This window comes from Aulostomus chinensis, chromosome 18 (genome assembly GCF_037954235.1).
Source record: "Aulostomus chinensis isolate RoL2024-O1b breed Wild chromosome 18, RoL_Achi_v1.0, whole genome shotgun sequence".
NCBI lineage: Eukaryota > Metazoa > Chordata > Actinopteri > Syngnathiformes > Aulostomidae > Aulostomus > Aulostomus chinensis.
The window spans coordinates 184,284-205,307 of record NC_141337.1 but is presented as its reverse complement, the minus strand read 5'-3'; the positions used below and the strand labels follow the sequence as shown (position 1 = coordinate 205,307).

At 46.1% G+C, this 21,024-nt stretch overlaps 2 protein-coding genes and 1 pseudogene across 7 annotated transcripts; 1 reads left to right on the top strand and 2 right to left on the bottom strand.

Annotated features, from left to right (window-relative positions):
* Nucleotides 1-976: 976 nt before the first annotated feature.
* LOC147244503 (protein NATD1-like) lies at nucleotides 977-3,426 on the bottom strand. The gene is made up of 3 exons (XM_086185782.1): nucleotides 3,088-3,426; nucleotides 1,521-1,639; nucleotides 977-1,336 (listed from the first exon to the last, which is right to left on the bottom strand). Exons 1-3 carry the CDS (start codon nucleotides 3,236-3,238, stop codon nucleotides 1,223-1,225), a joined length of 384 nt encoding a protein of 127 aa, XP_086041908.1. The 5' UTR covers nucleotides 3,239-3,426; the 3' UTR covers nucleotides 977-1,222.
* A 47-nt stretch (nucleotides 3,427-3,473) lies between these two features.
* LOC147244502 (dehydrogenase/reductase SDR family member 7C-B-like) lies at nucleotides 3,474-6,121 on the bottom strand (annotated as a pseudogene). Its single transcript, XR_015110064.1, has 5 exons — nucleotides 6,086-6,121; nucleotides 5,538-5,842; nucleotides 5,382-5,497; nucleotides 4,046-4,201; nucleotides 3,474-3,688 (listed from the first exon to the last, which is right to left on the bottom strand). The product of XR_015110064.1 is annotated as a dehydrogenase/reductase SDR family member 7C-B-like (transcript).
* A 1,712-nt stretch (nucleotides 6,122-7,833) lies between these two features.
* On the top strand, nucleotides 7,834-19,229 carry LOC147244501 (splicing factor U2AF 65 kDa subunit-like). 5 transcript variants are annotated; one of them, XM_086183785.1, is made up of 11 exons: nucleotides 7,834-8,556; nucleotides 9,718-9,865; nucleotides 10,197-10,300; nucleotides 10,844-10,995; nucleotides 13,324-13,440; nucleotides 13,951-14,089; nucleotides 14,177-14,268; nucleotides 16,894-17,016; nucleotides 17,102-17,206; nucleotides 17,301-17,543; nucleotides 17,674-19,229. In XM_086183785.1, exons 1-11 carry the CDS (start codon nucleotides 8,508-8,510, stop codon nucleotides 17,803-17,805), a joined length of 1,404 nt encoding a protein of 467 aa, XP_086039911.1. In that variant the 5' UTR covers nucleotides 7,834-8,507; the 3' UTR covers nucleotides 17,806-19,229. The 5 variants fall into 5 exon arrangements, with proteins under 5 accessions (XP_086039911.1, XP_086039912.1, XP_086039915.1 ...); XM_086183786.1 differs by having other exon boundaries at nucleotides 7,835-8,556; nucleotides 14,177-14,256; XM_086183788.1 differs by lacking the exon at nucleotides 10,197-10,300 and adding an exon at nucleotides 8,786-8,882 and having other exon boundaries at nucleotides 8,421-8,556.
* Nucleotides 19,230-21,024: the final 1,795 nt, after the last annotated feature.

Genomic DNA, 21,024 nt, shown 5'->3' with positions numbered 1-21,024 from the left:
GAGAGTTGGTGACCAGACGTTTCTGGACAGTTTAGCTGCTGTTAGCATCAGTCACTGTTAGCTTCAAGCTAAATATACGTGGCTGGATCTTCCTGCACTCTGGAGTCACTAAAACGCTTGTGAGAAGTTAAAAGACAAAATTCACTTCTAGGGTGCAGGATTTTTGATGCAGGGTTGAGTCAATGTAACCGTTGTTTTCAAAGAATGCATTTTGTCCCTGATACACATTAGGGTGTCTAAATGTTGTGGAATAATGTACAGCATTGGTAACCACAAATTTTCAAACTGCAGTCAAATCTTAAGTGTATGAGAATGTCAGCGGTGACAAATGTATTCTAGCAATAAATAAATGCAGTTAAAAATAATTGCTTGCTTGAAAGTTTGAAGAACAAAAAAAAAGACAGAAAATGGATTAAATAGTGGGCTACATAATAAGGTAGTAAATAGCCCAAATGTTCAATTAGCTGACTAAATAGTTTATGTTACGAAATTAATAGTTAGCTAGCAGCAGCATGTATGCTAAATATTTAAAGTACAAGATAACTCATTAGCTACTGACTAAAATAGAAATTAATCAGTATCCCTTCAAGTCTTTGTGGTGGTCAGCTGGACTGGTTCTGGTTCTCCTCTCATCAGGGAGGTTCTTCAGTTCTGGGCTCTAGGGGGAAGTTGCAGGCTTCTTTAACTCTAAGGGGGTGTGACTTTCCACAGGGTCATGAGGTCACATGACAGTCGTTGATCCAACCACCATTAAATTTGATACCCTGACCCAAATGATAGGGCGTCTTCACTGACATAATGATGATGACATGATGTTTAAATAATGAGTCATGGATGAACTTAAAAAAATGTAATTTTCCTCAAATGGTTAACATGAATCTCAGATACATTCCAATTAATTCCAAGCACCGCCTTCATGTGTTAGCATTTTTGCATGACACATGCATGTGAATGTTGAAAAGATAAATAGGAGCACAAATTCAAATCAAAGTCATTTATTGCCTGATAAATATCTCAACGACATGTCAGCACATTCCATCACAGGTATCACAGGTGCGAGAAATTACAGCTGACAGGAAATTCTTCACATCAGTTGGAACTGAACCGGTGCGGCCCAGCGTCTTCAGAGGTCCTGAGAAGCTCTACTCACATGTACTTCGTCTTCCTGTCTGGACTAAACTTTGTGTCTCACACCCGGTTGTGGTCGACTTGACCAAGCAAATCAAGTGATGACGAGGTCTTTATACATGTGGTGGTGGTTCTCCAGGAACCTCTTGATGTACCAACAGGACACGTGAGCTCTGAGCTTCTCCTCAACCAGGAAGTCCACAGCAGCCTGGAACAGGAACGTTTCTATCAGCAAGTTTAAAGAGTTTCTTCGGTTTCAGCTTTGCGCGACTGGACTGACCACCAGACCAACCGATCACACATCTTCTTCTTCACTTTGTGTGGTTTGCTTCAACTAACAGGTTGATAAACCCCAGTGTCAAATCTGCATTTACGTGGAGACAATAGCTCACCTGTGCCAGCAGCGCTGCGACACCTTGACCCCTGAAGGACTCGGGGACGTAGGTGGACATCAGGTCCACCTCCTGGTCCCCCGTAAATCTATAGCGAAGCGTCGCACATTCATCAGCTCCTGACGGCAGAAGTCACATGACTGGACTTTTCACCCAATAACAATTATTTAGTTTATCATATATATCACACACTCCTGATCGCCACCTTCAGACCAGTTAACAAATCGCATGAATTTTCATTTTGCCCTGTTGGATCTCAGGAAGGTTCAAAGAGCTTCAAAATGCAGAAAGAAGAAATGGGAACAAGAGAGCGAAAGTTGTGAGCAGGCGATTGATTGAAACATATATGTACACATATGTACATGTACATATACACGCACATATACACATATATACATATATACACACACATATATACATGTGTGTATATATGTATATATATACACACATGTATATATATACATGTGTGTATGCATACCTACACATATATATACATATACACACATATATACACACATATATACACATATATACGCATATATACACACACACACATATATATATATACATATATACACACATATATACATATATACACACATATACACACAAAAATATATACATATATACACACATATATACACACACATATATACACATATATGTGTGTGTATATATACATATGTACACACACCTATATACACATATATATGTGTGTTTATATATATATACACACATGTATATATACATATACACACATATACACATATGTACATATATACACACACACATATATATACATATATACACACATATATATACACATATATGTGTGTTTATATATACATATATACACACACATATATATTCACATATATGTGTGTTTATATATATATACATATATACACACACATATATACACATATATATGTTTGTTTATATATATGTATATACATATATACATATATACACACACATATATACGCATATATACACACACACATATATATATACATATATACACACATATATACATATATACACACATATATATACACATATATGTGTGTGTATATATACATATATACACACACATATACATATACACACACATATATATACACACATATATATACACATATATATGTGTGTTTATATATACATATATACACACACATATATATACACATATATATGTGTGTTTATATATATACATATATACACACACATATATACACATATATATGTTTGTTTATATATATGTATATACATATATACATATATACACACACATATATACGCATATATACACACACACATATATATATACATATATACACACATATATATACATATATACACACATATATATACACATATATGTGTGTGTATATATACATATATACACACACATATATATACACATATATATAGTAGTAGTCGTAGTAGTAGTAGTAGTAGAAGTGGTATTTCCTCCTGAACAGCTACACATCAGGTTGGTCCAGCAGGCCCCGGCCGGACACCGGACTCCCGTCAGGGTTTACGCGGCCACGGCGTCTCTGCTTACCGGCCCCGCGGCCCAGAGTGACGGTGAAGCGCCGGTCGTGTCGGTCATGATCCACCGTGAATTTGCTGGAGCTCAGCGAACTGAAGGCGGTCGGATAAACCCGGACTACCTGAATCCATTCCGTGAATCTGGAGATTTTTTTCAGAGCCATTAAATACACGAACACCAAACAGGACGTAGGTGCGTCCGTGCTCTTGCCGCTAGAGGGCGCCCGCTGTGCCGTAATGACCTGACTGTTACTGTCCTGGACTACATAACGTCATCACACACGTCAGAGACAGAGGTCTTCCAAGTAGCTCCAGGTACCCATTAGCACCAGCATGTCAACCCATCAACAACATTGAAGAAGAAAGCGACGGCAGCAGCTGATCCGTTTATTTCTGTTCTTATCGACGTATTCCTGCATCATGAATATCAGAATACGCCAATGGCGCTACATCTCCAGGGCAACGGTGGCGTCCTTCACCCCTGCAGACGTCACAGCGTAGACGGCCATTTCGGCGAGCAAAGCACACCTCCTTCCTCTTGATGTTGAGCGTCTTGGCGACCTCAGTGGCGGCGTCGTCAGGAGAAACGCCGACAGGCTTCCTGATGTCCAAGCCTGACCACAGAACGACAGAATAAGGCTTTAAATGAAGCAGTTTTACTGCACTGTGAACGCACTGAAGTATTAGTGTTCCTCCTGTACTCCCTGCATGGAACATGGAACATGGAACATCCTCACAGGCCGCAACTGCTTTTAATCACGTTCTTTTCTTCTAAAAGACGCATTTCACGTCCCGTGATATCAGCATCTCCTGGCTGGTAGTGACTCGTCTAATGTCCTGCCTCATGGCGGAAACAAGGAGCTGCGAGCGTGTGTTCACTTCTGATCATTCAGGTACATGTTGGTGTTGGGTGCTGGGCTGTCCCGGTCATGCAGTGATGGTCAAAACTCTGAATGCAGGGGTTTACTGACGGGACCAGACGGAGGGGGGCAGGGCGGCCTCGGGGGGCGGGGCTGCACAGTTGCTGATGAAGGTGTGGTTGATGGTGCTGACGGAGACGCCGAAATCCTCAACTTCAGCCCTCAAACATTCAAAGAAGGCCTGGACAGCATGTCTCGAGGCTGCATCTGGAAAACACCAGCCGCGGCATCAGACACGCTGTGGAACCAGCAGCAGTCCTCCTCGGCAGCCACTGGAGGGCGCCACACCGACATATCGTGTCGCTATCTTGTCACCAACACAAGCGACAGTAAACAACGGCGGCCACACGCTTGCGGGTATTTTATGGTATTTCATGACGAATCAGAGTACCGGACAGAAAGCAGTGATGGGCGGAGCCTCGCACGCCCACATCCCAGTTTGTGTGTGTGTGTGTGTGTATGTGTGTATGTGAGCGAGAGAAAGGAGAGGACTTCTGCCTCCACCAGGGGGCGCTAGAGAGCGCACACTTTCTGTAAGTAATGTTGCTGCTAATCATTGTGATGTTTGTTCCATCAGTTGTACTTCCTGTAACCACCATGTGGCGCTATGACTTAAACTCAGCTTGTAGATCTCTGCAGGACTGTCATCAAAGATCTGACGCTGCGTCCGAATTGCGAAGTCGGTCGGATCGTAGGTCTCAGAGTAGGTCGTAGGCCAGGGGTGTCAAACTGATCCAGTAAAGGCCGTGTGGCTGCAGGTTTTAATTCCAACCTAGCAAAAGCAACACGCAATCCAACCAATGAGCTGTGTGGACACAGGTTGATTGATTTAAGTAGATTCAGGTGTTGCTTTTCCTCGGTTGGAATGAAAACCTGCAGCCACACGGCCTTTACTGGATCAGGTTGACACCTGTGTCGTAGGCTGTCCGAAACCACAACTGGGATGAGAATGAGTGAAAGTTGCGTTCAGAGTGGAGTGCAGTACCACAGTCATGCCAGCAGGTGGGGCTTTCGTTGGTGCTGTCTACCTAATTGTGGTATCTGTGCTCTGCCAGCAGAGGTCGTGCTTCACCACCAATCTTCTAGGGTGTCTGAATGGTGCCGCCGTGTTTAGGTTGTAGGAGGAGGACGTAGCAGGAGGATGTAGGTTGGTACTCGGCAATTCGGACGCAGCCTGAGTCATGTGACTCCAGTACTGCAGCTTCCTGTTCTATGGTCAGATATCAAACATGGCCGCCCTGGCCATGGTAAGCTGTCAGTCATCACCAGGTTCTGACTGCTATGACATCTGACCAAGAGTTTAATGGGTTCATGGCACAGGCTCCGCCCTCCACCAGGTTTGCTGGAAATAAGACGTCGGATCAACATCTCAAAGTCATGTACTCACAGGAGGTTCGGAATGGCAGGGGCGGTTTTCCTTGGATGCTGTTGACCAGCAGCAGGTGACCAGTTCTCCAGGAGAGCATGGAAGGCAGAACACCTGGAACATAGATGTGCAACACACTGCAAAGCCAGAACAAGCAAGCAACAGAACAAGTGTGACAGAACCTCAAAGCTCTGAAGACAAAATGAACTGCGAGTGTTTCCTTGGTAACCTTAAGCCAGGGTGACAGGGCCGAAGTCATTGCTGTCCATCAGCAGTTTGTCCACATCCAGAGACAGACTCTGGGCGGGCGCCCGGACCTTTAAGGTGCTGTTGAGGAGGACGACGTCCAGGACGCCGTAACACTCCAGGATCTCGGCTGCGGCCTCCGGCAGGCTCTCCATGTCCCCGAAATCGAGCGACACCATTTTAGGAGGGAAAGTCTGTGGGGGGGTCAGTGATGCCCTTGACCCTTGACCTTTTACCTGTCATGTCAGTGGTAAGTGAGGGTTGCGGTGTTCTCACCATGCCAGGGTCTGAGGCACTGGCCAGGTCCTCTGCTAGCTCTTCACGGGGATCAGCCTTGCCCCCCTTTAAGAAACACTTGGACGCACGCAGTGTGGAGGTCGGTTTACAGACAGAAACATACTTAGCAAAGAAAAGACGTTTTGTCTGATGAAGAGGCTGGGATGGAATGGTAAAGCTCTAGTAAATGAAAGGTTCCATACCCCAAAGTTCTGGGTCTCCGTTACATTGGACTCCATCTCGCCCTCGACGAGATATTGAATTTCTAACTAGAGCCGAGAAGTCCGCACAGAGACAGAGAACAACATCCTCATGTGTTGTGACACCAGGATCTTGCAGGATTTCTGTGAATTAATTTGTGTACAGTTTGTGCTGTTGCTGTCACTGAGGAGGTCAACTGATGGACACATTGAGATCTCCAGCTGGACAACTTGATGGACTGATCCACTTGTAGCTCTTCATAGGTGTTATCGCCTGTATTAAAAGGTGCTAATGTAAGGAGTTGCCCCCCCCCCCTCCAGGCCCAATTGTTGAAAAACGCTCTCCAGAGCGCCCTCTTGGGAGCCACAACACACGCCAGAGTGCCCTTGAAAACATGCGGAACTTCGTGCCCCCTTCAGTGGCGAAAATGTGCTGCATGTGCCCTTTTTTTCTTTCCGTTTCCATGTCACTGGGTAACGCCAGCCGGGAAGGATTGACTCGGAATATTTGTGAACGGTGTTCCAGTCCTTCCAATGGGTTTATCTGGAAGAGTAAAATCTGTGGAACCCTTTGAAGTTCTTTGAAGAGCGTTTCTGTCCGGTCATATTTTCAACCTCGTCAGTCTCATTCGCTTGGTTTGGTCCAACGTTCACAAAGTGGGTAATGGATGCATTTGCAGTATCATTACTGTATTTTTAGTGATATTCTCTTGAATAAAGAGATTAGGATAATCATCTTTCTCACCTCCTTCGGGGCTTCTGGTGGTCCATAGGGAGGCAGCTTACAGGCGTAATTCGTGCTTTTTTTCCATCTTGAGAAGATGCTGAACGGCAGCAAAAACAGGAAGTCATCAACTCGTAGTCCAGCAGGTAACTGTCCACCTGTTCTATTTATAAATGTACCGCCTATTAACAGGGCTGTTTCCGTCATTATTCTGCTTAGTTTGATGACAACCGGAAACAGACTAATACTCAACATCGAAATGCTAAATTTAATTGATTGTCATCAGCCTCTGGGAGGCTGCGAGCGTTGCCATGTGGACCAGGATGTTCTCCTCAGTGTGACAGCTATAGTTGGTGGCCCCCTGAGCAACCTGAGATGCTAGAATGGTTCATAGAGAAGAACATGTGAATGCAAACAGATGAACTTAACAGTTACCAGCCATGCAGATGTTTGACCAGTGATTGGGAGCCAAAGCTGCTCAAATGTGGTTGGTCAGACCGTCTCAGACGACCCAGTCTGAGACTACCTAGTCACAAAGGTTCCAGAACTCTGCCTCCCTGTCTTCATTGGGCTCCGTCCTCTCTGTCAGTAACCAGCTTAAAAACTGGTGTAGTCCGAATGGGAACCTCGAGATAAACTTTGAGTTTAGCATTCCGGACACTGGCTGTTTTTCTAAAAATAAGTGAACCTCCTGTCACAAAGTACTTTAACAATAGAAACCTGGAGAGGAAACAAAGACTCAGACCTTTGCTGCTATGAAACTCTTCTGGTCCAAGTGACGGAGAAGAACCTGGAGCAGAACGTCACACTGACTTGGACACTGCACGAGGCGAGACTTCTGCTCCTGCAACATGGCCGCCAGCGTCCTGCTGCAGCAGTACTTTTAATAGCAGCACAGTTGACATGTAAAGTTTGGAGTGGCAGCAGGTGGGGTGTAGTGGGTGGGGGTATTTCTCATGTTCTACACATGAATAATGAAAGAATAATTAAATAGAATGTCAGAACCTTTAACCTTTGAACCTACTGGCTAACTACCTCTAGCAGAACCATGACTAGTGGAGGGGGCCTTGGAGAACTCAATAAATTGGGGGCAGAGTAGTCATAGCGCCACTGAGTGGCAACAGGAAATGATGTGCTCAAAGACCCTGCTCACACCACACTCCCCAGCACGCCATGCCCAGGCATGGTGTTACATGAACATGGAAGTGATTTTGTCTCTGAAATCTATCATGAGATCGGCGAAATTCGTCCCCTCCAATCATGACTTGATCTGATTTAGAACTAAACTGATAGAAACTCTGAGAATTCAGATCAGAATCCAGAGTCAGGACCAGGAGGACGGTCCTCAATCATCAATCAGAGGCTGGAGAGTTTCCAGGCTGGAGGAGACAAACTGAGAATCAGGCTTTCAGAGGAATGGAAACTTCCTCTGGTTTGGGATTCATTACTAAACTGGTGTCAACAATGCGGGAAGGTTGAAGCAGGCGGGAGGATAGAAAGGTGTGACAAGTGGGACGTGTACTTCTGTACCGTCGGAGATGTGGGAGGAGGCGAACAAGCTCACAGGTTTCCTAGCAACAGCAGGGTGCGGAACGGGGGCTGTACACTCCGGTACAGCAGGAGGCGCTGTGGTCGCGACGTTGTGAAGCAGAAGAAGAGGTGGCGGTCGTTGTCCAGCCAGATTTCCTTCAGTCGGTAAACATGTCGGACTTCGAGGAGTTTGAGAAGCAGCTCAACGAGAACCGGCAAGGTGAGTGGGTCTGCAGTGACGTCATCTGGTCCGTGTTGCTGACAGCAACTTCATCGGCAGCCTCGAGGTCATGACTCACCTTTACTTGTTGGTAACGGGTCATTCATTCCTTCCTTCCTTCCTTCCTTCCTTCCTTCCTTCCTTCCTTCCTTCCTTCCTTCCTTCCTTCCCTCCTTCCTTCCTTCCTTCATTCATTCATTCACCCGCTCACGTCTCCGCGGTCACACAGACAGACCTGGCACACGGAACCAGCCGCCTCAGGACCAGAACCGCCATCCAAACTCCCCAAGAATCTGGTTCTGTCTAATAATGTCCCGCTGTTAAAGGTGAGAACGAGTGGATGAATCTTGAGAGCAACACGTGACCTTTCAACCTGTCGCTCCTCTTCATTACAATACTGTTTCTGACTGAAAACAGCCAGCAACAGTTTGAGTGACAGTTGAGAGACTGATCACTGTTTCTGATCAATCAGTTAATCATTCATTGAAAATAACGAACGTTGATATTTGAGATCATTCAAAACACAAACATAACCCTGAACTGCAACAATTGATCAGCTCATCCCAATCAGCCACCAGCGGCTGTGGTGGTTGGTGGTTCCACTCTCGTGGAGGATCCAAGTTCCGTTGAGCTCAGCACTTCATGGTGAAAGGAGTCGACAGGTTAATCGATGATGACAAAACTGGTGAGTTGCAGCTTTGCGGGCTCAAGCAGTAAAGCAGAGCTGCTGAGGACCTGATCCTCGTCAGCTCAGCGTCAACGCGTCAATCTGATGACATCAGAACCATGTGAACTTCATCATAGCCGCTCCGGTCTCTCAACTATTATGAGCTGTTTTGGCACCACGTGACAGAAGTAGAAATCCTGCATCACTGCTGGCCCTCGCAGAAGCGTGCTGGTTGTCGTGACCTTCGACAACTCAGATATTTTCAGTTTGTCGTGGAGTTCCTCTGGACATTTGGGGCAAATCTGCAGAAATTCTTTGGAGGGTTCATTCGTGGCGACAATGAGAACGGGTCGCTCAGCTGGACAGCGCAGACTGTCAAAATAGGAGAAGCCATGAAAGCAGTACATCATTGCAATATGATTAATTACGGCGTGATCAACAAGTGACATGTTGGTCACATGACAGTGAATATTTCATGTCTTCTGGTTTCACAGAGAGAGAACGAGAACGGAACAAGAGGAAGAGTCGCAGCGGATCAGCCGACCGAGGTGAGAAGCATGGCGGTTGGAGCAAAGAGCGCCGCAGTCGAGAGCAGAAGAGTCGGGACGGCAGGAGCCTGTCACATGACCGCAAGAAGCACAGGTCAGGTCAGAGGGCAAGACGTCCAACTTGTCTGTATATTCGGGAAACTATTGAGGACCAGTCACATCTGATCTCGGGTTCCATTTGCCAAATGTTAATGTGTGACATGTCGTCATCTGAACAGAGTGAGTATCCAAATGTGCGTCAGACCAGTTTCTCCTCTCCATTGTCAACCTCCAGCCTGGTTGTGCGTCCTGAGTTCTTGTGGCCTCAAAGCAGCTAAACTGAGGGAACCAGTTGTTGTGTCCTGGTCTCACCAGACCTGCATCAGTGTTTGCTCTGTGCCACCAACGTTCCGGTTGTAACGTTCACATGTTCTCGCTGCATGTAGTCGTTCTCCCCGGCGAACACGGAGGAAGAAGACCTGCAAATACTGGGATGTGCCCCCCCCCGGCTTTGAACACATCACGCCAATGCAGTATAAAGCCATGCAAGGTACTCGCCGTGTCCTCCATGTTGGAACACGTGTGTCAGGAGGCTGCAGGCATGCATGCAACTCATGACAGAGAGGGAGGGACGGATGGTGGGAGGGATGGATGGAGGGAGGTTGGACAGACAGAGGGAGGGACAGCTAAATGGACAGAGAGACAGATGGACGAATTGATGAATGAATGGAGGGAGAGACAGAGTGAGGGATGAGGGGATGGACAACCCAAAAAACATACTTGGGCCGTGCTGCTGACATCACATGTGGGTTTAGCCGTGTGCATTTGGTCATGTATGTAAGGCTGAGGTGTGTGGGGGACGACTGCGCTGGTCCTGGGCTGGCTGATGTCAGTCCATAAGACATTTATTCTTAATTTTACGCCACACAGCCCGTGACGATGGCAAGGCAGAGACCGCCACGCTGATCAGACACCAACATGCAGCGCAGCAGATATGACCAGACCCCTGGGACCGCGGCGGAGTCATACGTGTCCATCATGATCATGATCGAAGGGTCACAGATCTCAGTGCGTCTCTGTTCTGGTCCCGCAGCGGCCGGGCAGATCCCCGCCATCGCCCTGCTGGCTACGTCCACCGCCGCCGGTGTGGCTGCAGCTCCTGCGCCGGCACCCCTGGTTGGCAGCCAGATGACCAGACAAGCCCGACGCCTCTATGTTGGAAATATTCCCTTCGGTGTGACGGAGGTAAAAGGTTCAGATTAGTGGTTCTCAAACTCTGGAAACCCAGTTCCGTCTCTTCTGGTACCTCACTGGAAGGTGAAGCTGCAGAAGGAAAGATACTCGGTTCCACTTCAGACGGGTCAGCGCCCGGTCCGGTTACTGATCTGATGGTTGAGCACCGTCACCACCACAGGTGGCCTTTTGCACACACTCTCTCACAGACACACACCTACTCACTCACTCTTACTCACTCACTCACACCTACTCACGCACTCACACCTACTCACGCTCTCACTCACTCACTCACTCACACCTACTCACGCACTCACTCACTCACACCTACTCACACACTCACTCACTCACACCTACTCACGCTCTCACTCACACCTACTCACGCACTCACACCTACTCACGCTCTCACTCACGCACTCACTCACTCACACCTACTCACGCACTCACTCACTCACACCTACTCACGCTCTCACTCACTCACGCACTCACTCACTCACACCTACTCACTCACTCACTCACACCTACTCATGCTCTCACTCACACCTACACACTCACACCTACTCACACACTCACTCACTCACACCTACTCACTAACTCACTCACACCTACTCACGCACTCACACCTACTCACGCTCTCACTCACGCACTCACTCACTCACACCTACTCACGCACTCACTCACTCACACCTACTCACGCTCTCACTCACTCACGCACTCACTCACTCACACCTACTCACTCACTCACTCACACCTACTCATGCTCTCACTCACACCTACTCACTCACTCACTCACACCTACTCATGCTCTCACTCACTCACACCTAGTCACTCACCCACACCTACTCAAGCACTCGCTCACTAACACCTACTCACTCACTCACTCCTACTCACTCACTCACGCACGCACTCACTCACTCACACCTACTCACTCACTCACACCTACTCACTCACTCACACCTACTCATGCACTGGCTCACTCACACACTCACACCTACTCACAAACTCACTCACACCTACTCATGCACTCACTCACACCTACTCACTCACTCACACCTACTCATGCACTCACTCACTCACACCTACTCACGCACTCACACTCACTCACACCTACTCACGCACTCACTCACTCACACACATTCACACCAACTCACGCACTCGCTCACTCACACACAGTCACACCTACTCACTCACTCACACCTACTCACACACTGGCTCACTCACACACTCACAACTACTCACAAACTCACTCACACCTACTCATGCACTCACTCACACCTACTCACTCACTCACTCCTACTCACTCACTCACACCTACTCACTCACTCACACCTACTCACTCACTCACACCTACTCACTCACTCACACCTACTCATGCACTCACTCACACCTACTCATGCACTCACTCACACCTACTCACTCACTCACTCCTACTCACTCACTCACTCCTACTCACTCACTCACACCTACTCACTCACTCACACCTACTCACGCACTCACACTCACTCACACCTACTCACGCACTCGCTCACTCACACACACTCACACCTACTCACGCACTCGCTCACTCACACACACTCACACCTACTCACGCACTCACTCACTCACACCTACTCACGCACTCGCTCACTCACACACACGCACACCTACTCACACTCACTCAGGCAGTCACTCACTCACACCTACTTACGCACTGGCTCACTCACACACTCACACCTACTCACAAACTCACTCACACCTACTCACTCACTCACTCCTACTCACTCACTCCTACTCACTCACTCACTCCTACTCACAAACTCATTCACACCTACTCACTCACTCACACCTACTCACTCACTCACTCACTCATTCACACCTACTCACTCACTAACTCCTACTCACTCACTCACACCTACTCACACCTACTTACTCACTCACTCACACCTACTCACTCACTCACCCGTACTCACTCGCTGACTTGCTCACTCACACCTACTCACTCACTCACTCGCTCACTCACTCACACCTACTCACTCACTCACTCACCCCCCCCCCCCCCCCCCCCCAGAGGGGACCGGGCTTCCTGTGTTCCTGCTGCTGGAGCTCACAGTGACCTGGACAATGATTCAGTTACATGTTTTTATTTGAAAGTACTTACTGTTTTGCTGGTATCTTTGTTTTTACATGATTTTGACTTGTTTCATATTCCCCAAAATATTGTTTTTGATTCCTCCATGTACCGCCTGGTGGAGTTTGTGTACCTCAGTTTGAGAATCACTGTTCTTGCTAGTCTGGTTCCTCTTTATTCTCAAAAGTATGCTTTAGATATCAGCTGATTTTTTGTGTGTTCCCTCTTGCCAGGAGTCCATGGCGGAGTTTTTCAATGCCCAAATGCGTCTGGCAGGACTGTCACAAGCCCCAAGCAACCCCGTACTGGCAGTACAGATAAATCAGGACAAAAACTTTGCTTTCTTAGAGGTAAAGAGTTGAACTTTGTGTTTTTTTTGTCTTTTCTTGTCCTCAGAGGGAGACAAGAAGATAGTGACCCTTTCTTCAGGTAGAGCTGGGCTCGTTGGCTTTGCACAATGAATGGTAGCTTGTGGGAAGAGTTAGCATAGCTCTGTCAAAAGTACTTTGCATTTTCACTTATTTCATCACCAATGTTAGACACAACCCTCCTTATATTCATGCAGGCAGAGATGAAGCTATGCTAACACTTCCCACCACAACTATTTGTTGTGCTAATTAGCCTGGGTCCCAGCTTCCTAGAGAAGCGTCTCTATGTTCTTGTCTGTCTCTGGGGATGATGGACAGCGAGAGACTGACTTTAAGCGGGCGTGTCTTTTAAATGTGAAGTAGCGGCCAGTTAGCTTACTTTAGCAATGAACAAGGAAGTAGCTAGCTTGACTTTTACCAGCAACACTCAAGCTCTGTACTCAAGTTGCTGTCACACACAGAGCTGTTTGATTCAGTCTACTTCCTGTCTAGTTTCGGTCCGTGGATGAGACCACCCAGGCCATGGCCTTTGATGGAATCATTTTCCAAGGTCAGTCTTTGAAGATCCGAAGACCTCATGACTATCGGCCTTTACCCGGCATCTCTGAGCAGCCGGCCTTCCATGTCCCGGGTTCGTTGCTGCTGCTGTGCGACTCAAAATTGGCCTGGTCGGTTCTCTGATATGTGTGTGATGGTCTTTTTGTTTTGGTGCATTCAGGTGTTGTCTCCACTGTTGTTCCTGATTCTCCACATAAACTGTTTATAGGAGGTCTGCCCAACTACCTGAATGACGACCAGGTAGGTGAACAGGTGAACTCCGTCTCTTCTCACGTCACTGAATCCTGCAAAAATATGATTGAAATGTCTGAGACTTGAACAATAAGAGTAAATGTAAATGTTATTTTATGAAGCAAGAAAAATATTGATGTTTATCAAGACCATAAGCACGAGTGATGCCATCATTTTGATTTGAAAGAAGTTTGATGTCAAAGATGTAGAACATCAGATGGAAGTAGGATCTTTCCTCAGTTTAACCTCATTGATTTGTGTTGGGAATCCAATGAATCTCCGAGAAAGTCTTTTTCATGTCAGATTTACTAAAGAAAGGTTCATCACCGCGAATGAATATGCAGGTACCAGCTGGACCTGAATGTTCTCCCTGTTGTTTTGACTTTGTCTCAAAGGGAGAAGTCCAACTTCAGAAACGTTCTGCCAAAACAAATATGTCTGATGTTCTTTGCATTCCTGCATAAATTAGTGGAAAGGATTTTCTTGCTAAAAATGTTGGCTTCAAATGAAAAAGCTAATAGATGAGCTGTCAGAGCAAAATCATCTTCTGTGGTCACGTTAAGGAAATGTGCAAGTGCTGCAAATGTGGTCCTCAGCAGCTGAAGATACCAACAGGTTCAGTTCTACATCAGATCCACCAGTAAACACCGGACCAGTGGATGGTGGAGGTTCAGGTCTACATCAGATCCACCAGTAAACACCGGACCAGTGGATGGTGGAGGTTCAGTTCTACATCAGATCCACCAGTAAACACCAGACCGGTGGATGGTGGAAGTTCAGTTCTACATCAGATCCACCAGTAACACCAGACCGGTGGATGGTGGAGGTTCATTTCTACAGCAGATCCACCAGTAAACACTAGACTGGTGGATGGTGGAGGTTCAGTTCTACATCAGATCCACCAGTAAACACCAGACCGGTGGATGGTGGAGGTTCAGGTCTACATCAGATCCACCAGTAAACACCGGACCAGTGGATGGTGGAGGTTCAGTTCTACATCAGATCCACCAGTAAACACCAGACCGGTGGATGGTGGAGGTTCAGTTCTACATCAGATCCACCAGTAAACACCAGACCGGTGGATGTTGGAGGTTCAGTTCTACATCAGATCCACCAGTAAACACCAGACTGGTAGATGTTGGAGGTTCAGTTCTACATCAGATCCACCAGTAAACACCAGACTGGTGGATGTTGGAGGTTCAGTTCTACATCAGATACACCAGTAAACACCAGACTGGTAGATGTTGGAGGTTCAGTTCTACATCAGATCCACCAGTAAACACCAGACCGGTGGATGGTGGAGGTTCAGTTCTACATCAGATCCACCAGTAAACACCAGACCGGTGGATGTTGGAGGTTCAGTTCTACATCAGATCCACCAGTAAACACCAGACTGGTGGATTTCATTAGTGAAGATGATCTTGATGAACTAAACTTGGAAGATCATCAACTTTTGTTCACCAGAGCTGATTTACTGGTTCAATCACCACAATCACTTACGGTTCGTAAGGCGCATCTCCAGAAACAGGCAGGCCGCCATATGAACATGCGTGCTGGTGAACCGATCCCCTGTAGGGCTCTGTTTCTACTTCAGTAAAAAGAAAAGTAAAAATAGTAAAAGTCAAAGTTACGTTTCTTAGTACTTTTACATTATCATCTCATACTTGTTCATTTAAGAGACTTGTCTTGTCATGTCTTCTCTTTGTAGAGTACCATCGCTCTTATGTAAAGCAAAAGTGATGTAATTGAAAAAATTGCAGAATGCACAATACTTCTTCTCCAATTAGTGATTAATCGCCAGAATAATCAATAGATTACATGATTACTGAAAGAATTGATAGCTGCAGCCCTAGAATATATTTGTACATGTATGCATACACATATACCAACATGTCCATACATATGTATATATGTGTACGCCTGCATGTATGTAGGTATTTGCAGTGACTCAGGCAGAGATGCAGGAACAGTCAAGACTGAGGATGTTGAAGTTGGACTTTTAGCCTTTGAGAAGTGAGGAGATGTTCGCTCTTCATTTAATTCCAAGTGTCCATTCTGTGGCCGTAGCGGAGGACATGTAGCCTGTTGTGTGATGCTCCTGCTGCTGCGCTGATACTCACAGCTGTCTCCTTTTTGTCCCCCACTCTGTCCCCAGCTCGGGGCCTGTAAGATCATTAATTGTTCACTAGTTCTCATCCACTGCTGCCAACATGTAACAAGGCAAGTAAGACATTGTGGTTCTGTCACGGAGACTCTCCCAGTGCCAGCCTCCCTCTCTGGCTACTGTCTTTTTCCCATCATGCTTTTGGGGAACACGTTTCAGACCCAGGGGTTTGGGCCTCGGGGGTGGGGGTGGAACTGTTCTGGTTCAAAATAGGATCAACTCCTCAACACTTCACATGGGTGGATTTCTCTCTGCTTGCACCATTTTCACTCAGCTTGTGCCTGTAAGTTTGAGATGATGATGACGATGGTGATGATGTCAAAACACTCAAAAGACATGAACCATTTCCTGCTTTACTGTCTCCTCTCCTCTGTGGTGAACAGACTGTGTCCCTGTGCTCTGACTATGAATGGACATTTAGAATTCAGTCAGCAGGAGACGCGTCCTCTGACATTCCGTCTCACTGTCCAACTCTCCTGCAGGTCAAGGAGCTCTTGACATCATTTGGGCCCCTGAAAGCTTTCAACCTTGTAAAGGACAGTGCCACTTCGCTGTCAAAAGGTTACGCCTTCTGTGAATATGTTGACATCAGCGCCACCGATCAGGTAACCATGGTGATGGATTGTTCTGTGGTGAAAACATGAGCGCTCTTTTGGCGACACTCCTATCTGGCCATGTTGTCTTTGTCAGGCTGTTGCTGGTCTCAATGGCATGCAGCTGGGAGACAAGAAGCTGATCGTCCAAAGAGCAAGCGTGGGAGCGAAGAACACCAACCCCATGAGTGTGTGGAACCCTGTGAGTGCAGGGTACCTTTAGAGAACTACATTAGAAACACTGATGAGGAACATCAGCCAGTTCACTAAAGAAGCAGTTGTGTGTGTTCCTGCAGACCTCAGTGGTAGAGACCCCGGTGATGCTGCAGGTTCCAGGGCTGCAGAGGTTGCAGAACTCGGGTGTGCCCACAGAGGTGCTGTGTCTTCTCAACATGGTGATGGCTGAGGAGCTGGTGGACGACGAGGACTACGAGGAGATCCTGGAGGACATCCGGGACGAATGCTGCAAGTACGGCAGCGTCCGCTCCATCGAGATCCCTCGGCCTGTAGACGGTGTGGAAGTCCCCGGATGTGGAAAGGTTCCGTCTTTCCTGCTTCCCTTTGAGTTCTGATGTTCTCTGTTGATTTTTTCTGATTGAATAGTTGCACTTGAGTAGTTTCACAAAGTTTTTTTGTATTCTCATCTTGTTTCCGTTGCTTTTATTACAGATTTTTGTGGAATTCGTCTCAGTGGCTGACTGTCAGAAAGCCATGCAAGCTCTCACCGGCCGCAAGTTTGCCAACAGAGTGGTGGTCACCAAGTACTACGATCCCAACTTGTACCACAGACATGAGTTTTAAAAGCACAGACGAGTCTGATCGGACCGTTCCTTCCTCCTTCCTGTTGGTCAGCGTGAAAGTTTAGTTCCACATCTTCCAAGTGTTCCCTCAGTCAGGAATATGTTCCAACAAGCTCTCGCCTGATAATTCGTGGCAGTGATACAACGTTCTCCGGGTTCTCCTGCTTTAGAAAGAATGTTAGCTGAACTAATTCAAATCATCAAAGTCTGACTGGAACACAGTACGCTGATTCTAGATCAGCAAGGCCATTCTCATGGTGATTCTGAGGTTCTGACAGAAGGGATTCTCTTTCAGCTCGTCTAGTTTTCCGGTCATGTTGACAAGCCTGAAGCAGAAAAACATCAGCTAGTTATCTCTTGTTCTTGTCATTACACTCTCGTGATATTACTGATATATGGATAACTCAGATAAACTAACAGCATAACTGACAGCACAAACTCGTGACTGATAACAAGATAATCTGTTGTCATCAGATAACATTGGAATTAATTACTAGTATGACTCGGGCTGGGCAGTATGTCAGAATATCATTCGGCAGTTATAGGATCTTGATTTTAGCACGATTCCTTATGTTCTCATCCATTAAGAATATTTGGAACTTACAGTAATTCCAGGGCCACAGTTTTGCTTCCTAGTTATGGAGCCAGAAGATGTTTTCACTTGAATGATGAATTATTATATTCTAAGAATGATGTGGAGTAAATGCGCTCTGTTAGCTGCTGCGGGTCTGAACAAGTAAACAATGCAAATAAATTTAAAGAAAAGAACTATTGGGATGGATTTATGTGCCACTGCTTGTGAGGGTGTGAACGCTAGAACGTCTTGGTGTGTGGCTGGTGGGGCCGCTGAACCAGACCCACAGGTCTCACACCTGAGGGTCATGACCTCGGACACCACGTCCGTGATAACGCATCTAGGACTTAAACAACTGACACAGAGCAGCAACCATGTTCATGCAGATCCATCCTCCTAAGTTAGCATTAGCGGACCCCACAGTGTGTGTGTGTGTGTGTGTGTGTGTGTGTGTGTGTGTGTATTCCTTAAACTCTGATAAGGCTAGTACTTGTAATACTTAAGTTACTTGTAATACTAACAGTTTCATTTTCTCGTAAGAGCTTCAGATTCTTCCATATAAATCTTAATTTGTAAATACAAAAATTAACTATGAGGTATGCCACCTAAAAATGAAACCCTAACAAGAGCAATAACGCCAACTTTTTAACCCTCTTCACGTCTCGTATTGATGAAGCTGCAGCCACAAACTGAAGTGTTAATAACACCTGAGAAAATATTTTTTTGGACATTAATTTCTTGCACAAATTAAAAAGCTTAAACAAGGTGGAACATTTCAAACGACAATTAGTTGATACTGCATTTTATACATTTTGCCATTTCCTTGAATAAACACTTGCATCCTCCTCCTGTCCCTCCTCTCTGTCTGTCTGTCTGTCTGTCTGTCTGTCTCTCGCTCACACACACACACACACACACACACACACCAGCATTCATATATTCTCTGATTTTTTTTTTACTCAAACTGATGGAATATCAGAAAATTGGTAATGTCTTATTGTGAAAGATTGGGGAGTTGGATAGATGTATTTTATGCTGAAAGGCTTCATAGGAAGTACAGATCATTTCTGCACTGCCCTCCAGTGGCCGTAGCGAGGAATGAAATACTTTGCTCATTATACCAAGATCAACAACAAAAAGATGACTCAACATTATTGTAATTATTGTAACTGTATGAAGTTAATTTCCCCCTTATAGTCATATGTCCTGCCCTCTACTGGTCATTGTGATGTACTGTAGAACTTTTCCTTCATTTGTTTTAAAATATCATGACCTGACAGCATCTGTTACGTCCGGGTTGATCGTCATCAATGAGTCGTAATTGTTTTTAAATGAAGGTTTTGGTTGTCAAGGCCAGTGTCATACAACATAGTCACTAACCCTAACAACATAGTCACTAACCTTAACCGACATAGTCACTAACCCTAACCAACATAGTCACTAACCTTAACCGACATAGTCACTAACCCTAACCAACACAGTCACTAACCCTAACCAACACAGTCACGAACCCTAACCGACATAGTCACTAACCCTAACCAACATAGTCACTAACCCTAACCAACATAGTCACTAACCCTAACCGACAGTCACGAACCCTAACCGACAGTCACGAACCCTAACCGACAGTCACGAACCCTAACCGACAGTCACGAACCCTAACCGACATAGTCACGAACCCTAACCGACATAGTCACGAACCCTAACCGACATAGTCACGAAACCCTAACCGACATAGTCACGAAACCCTAACCGACATAGTCACGAACCCTAACAACATAGTGACTAACCTTAACCGACATAGTCACTAACCCTAACAACATAGTCACTAACCTTAACCGACATAGTCACGAAACCCTAACCGACATAGTCACGAAACCCTAACCGACATAGTCACGAAACCCTAACCGACATAGTCACGAAACCCTAACCGACATAGTCACGAACCCTAACAACATAGTCACTAACCTTAACCAACATAGTCACGAACCCTAACCGACATAGTCACTAACCCTAACCAACATAGTCACTAACCTTAACCGACATAGTCACTAACCCTAACCAACACAGTCACTAACCCTAACCAACACAGTCACGAACCCTAACCGACATAGTCACTAACCCTAACCAACATAGTCACTAACCCTAACCAACATAGTCACTAACCCTAACCGACAGTCACGAACCCTAACCGACAGTCACGAACCCTAACCGACATAGTCACGAACCCTAACCGACATAGTCACGAACCCTAACCGACATAGTCACGAAACCCTAACCGACATAGTCACGAACCTTAACCGACATAGTCACTAACCCTAACAACATAGTCACTAACCTTAACCGACATAGTCACTAACCCTAACCAACATAGTCACTAACCTTAACCGACATAGTCACTAACCCTAACCGACATAGTCACTAGCCCAACCGACAGTCACGAACCCTAACCGACATACTCACTAACCCTAACCGACATAGTCACGAGCCCTAACTGACATAGTCACTAACCCTAACAGACATAGTCACGAGCCCTAACCGACATAGTAACTAACACTAACCGACAGTCACGAACCCTAACCGACATAGTCACTAACCCTAACCCAGTTACTAACCCTAATGACATAGTCACTAACCCTAACCGAC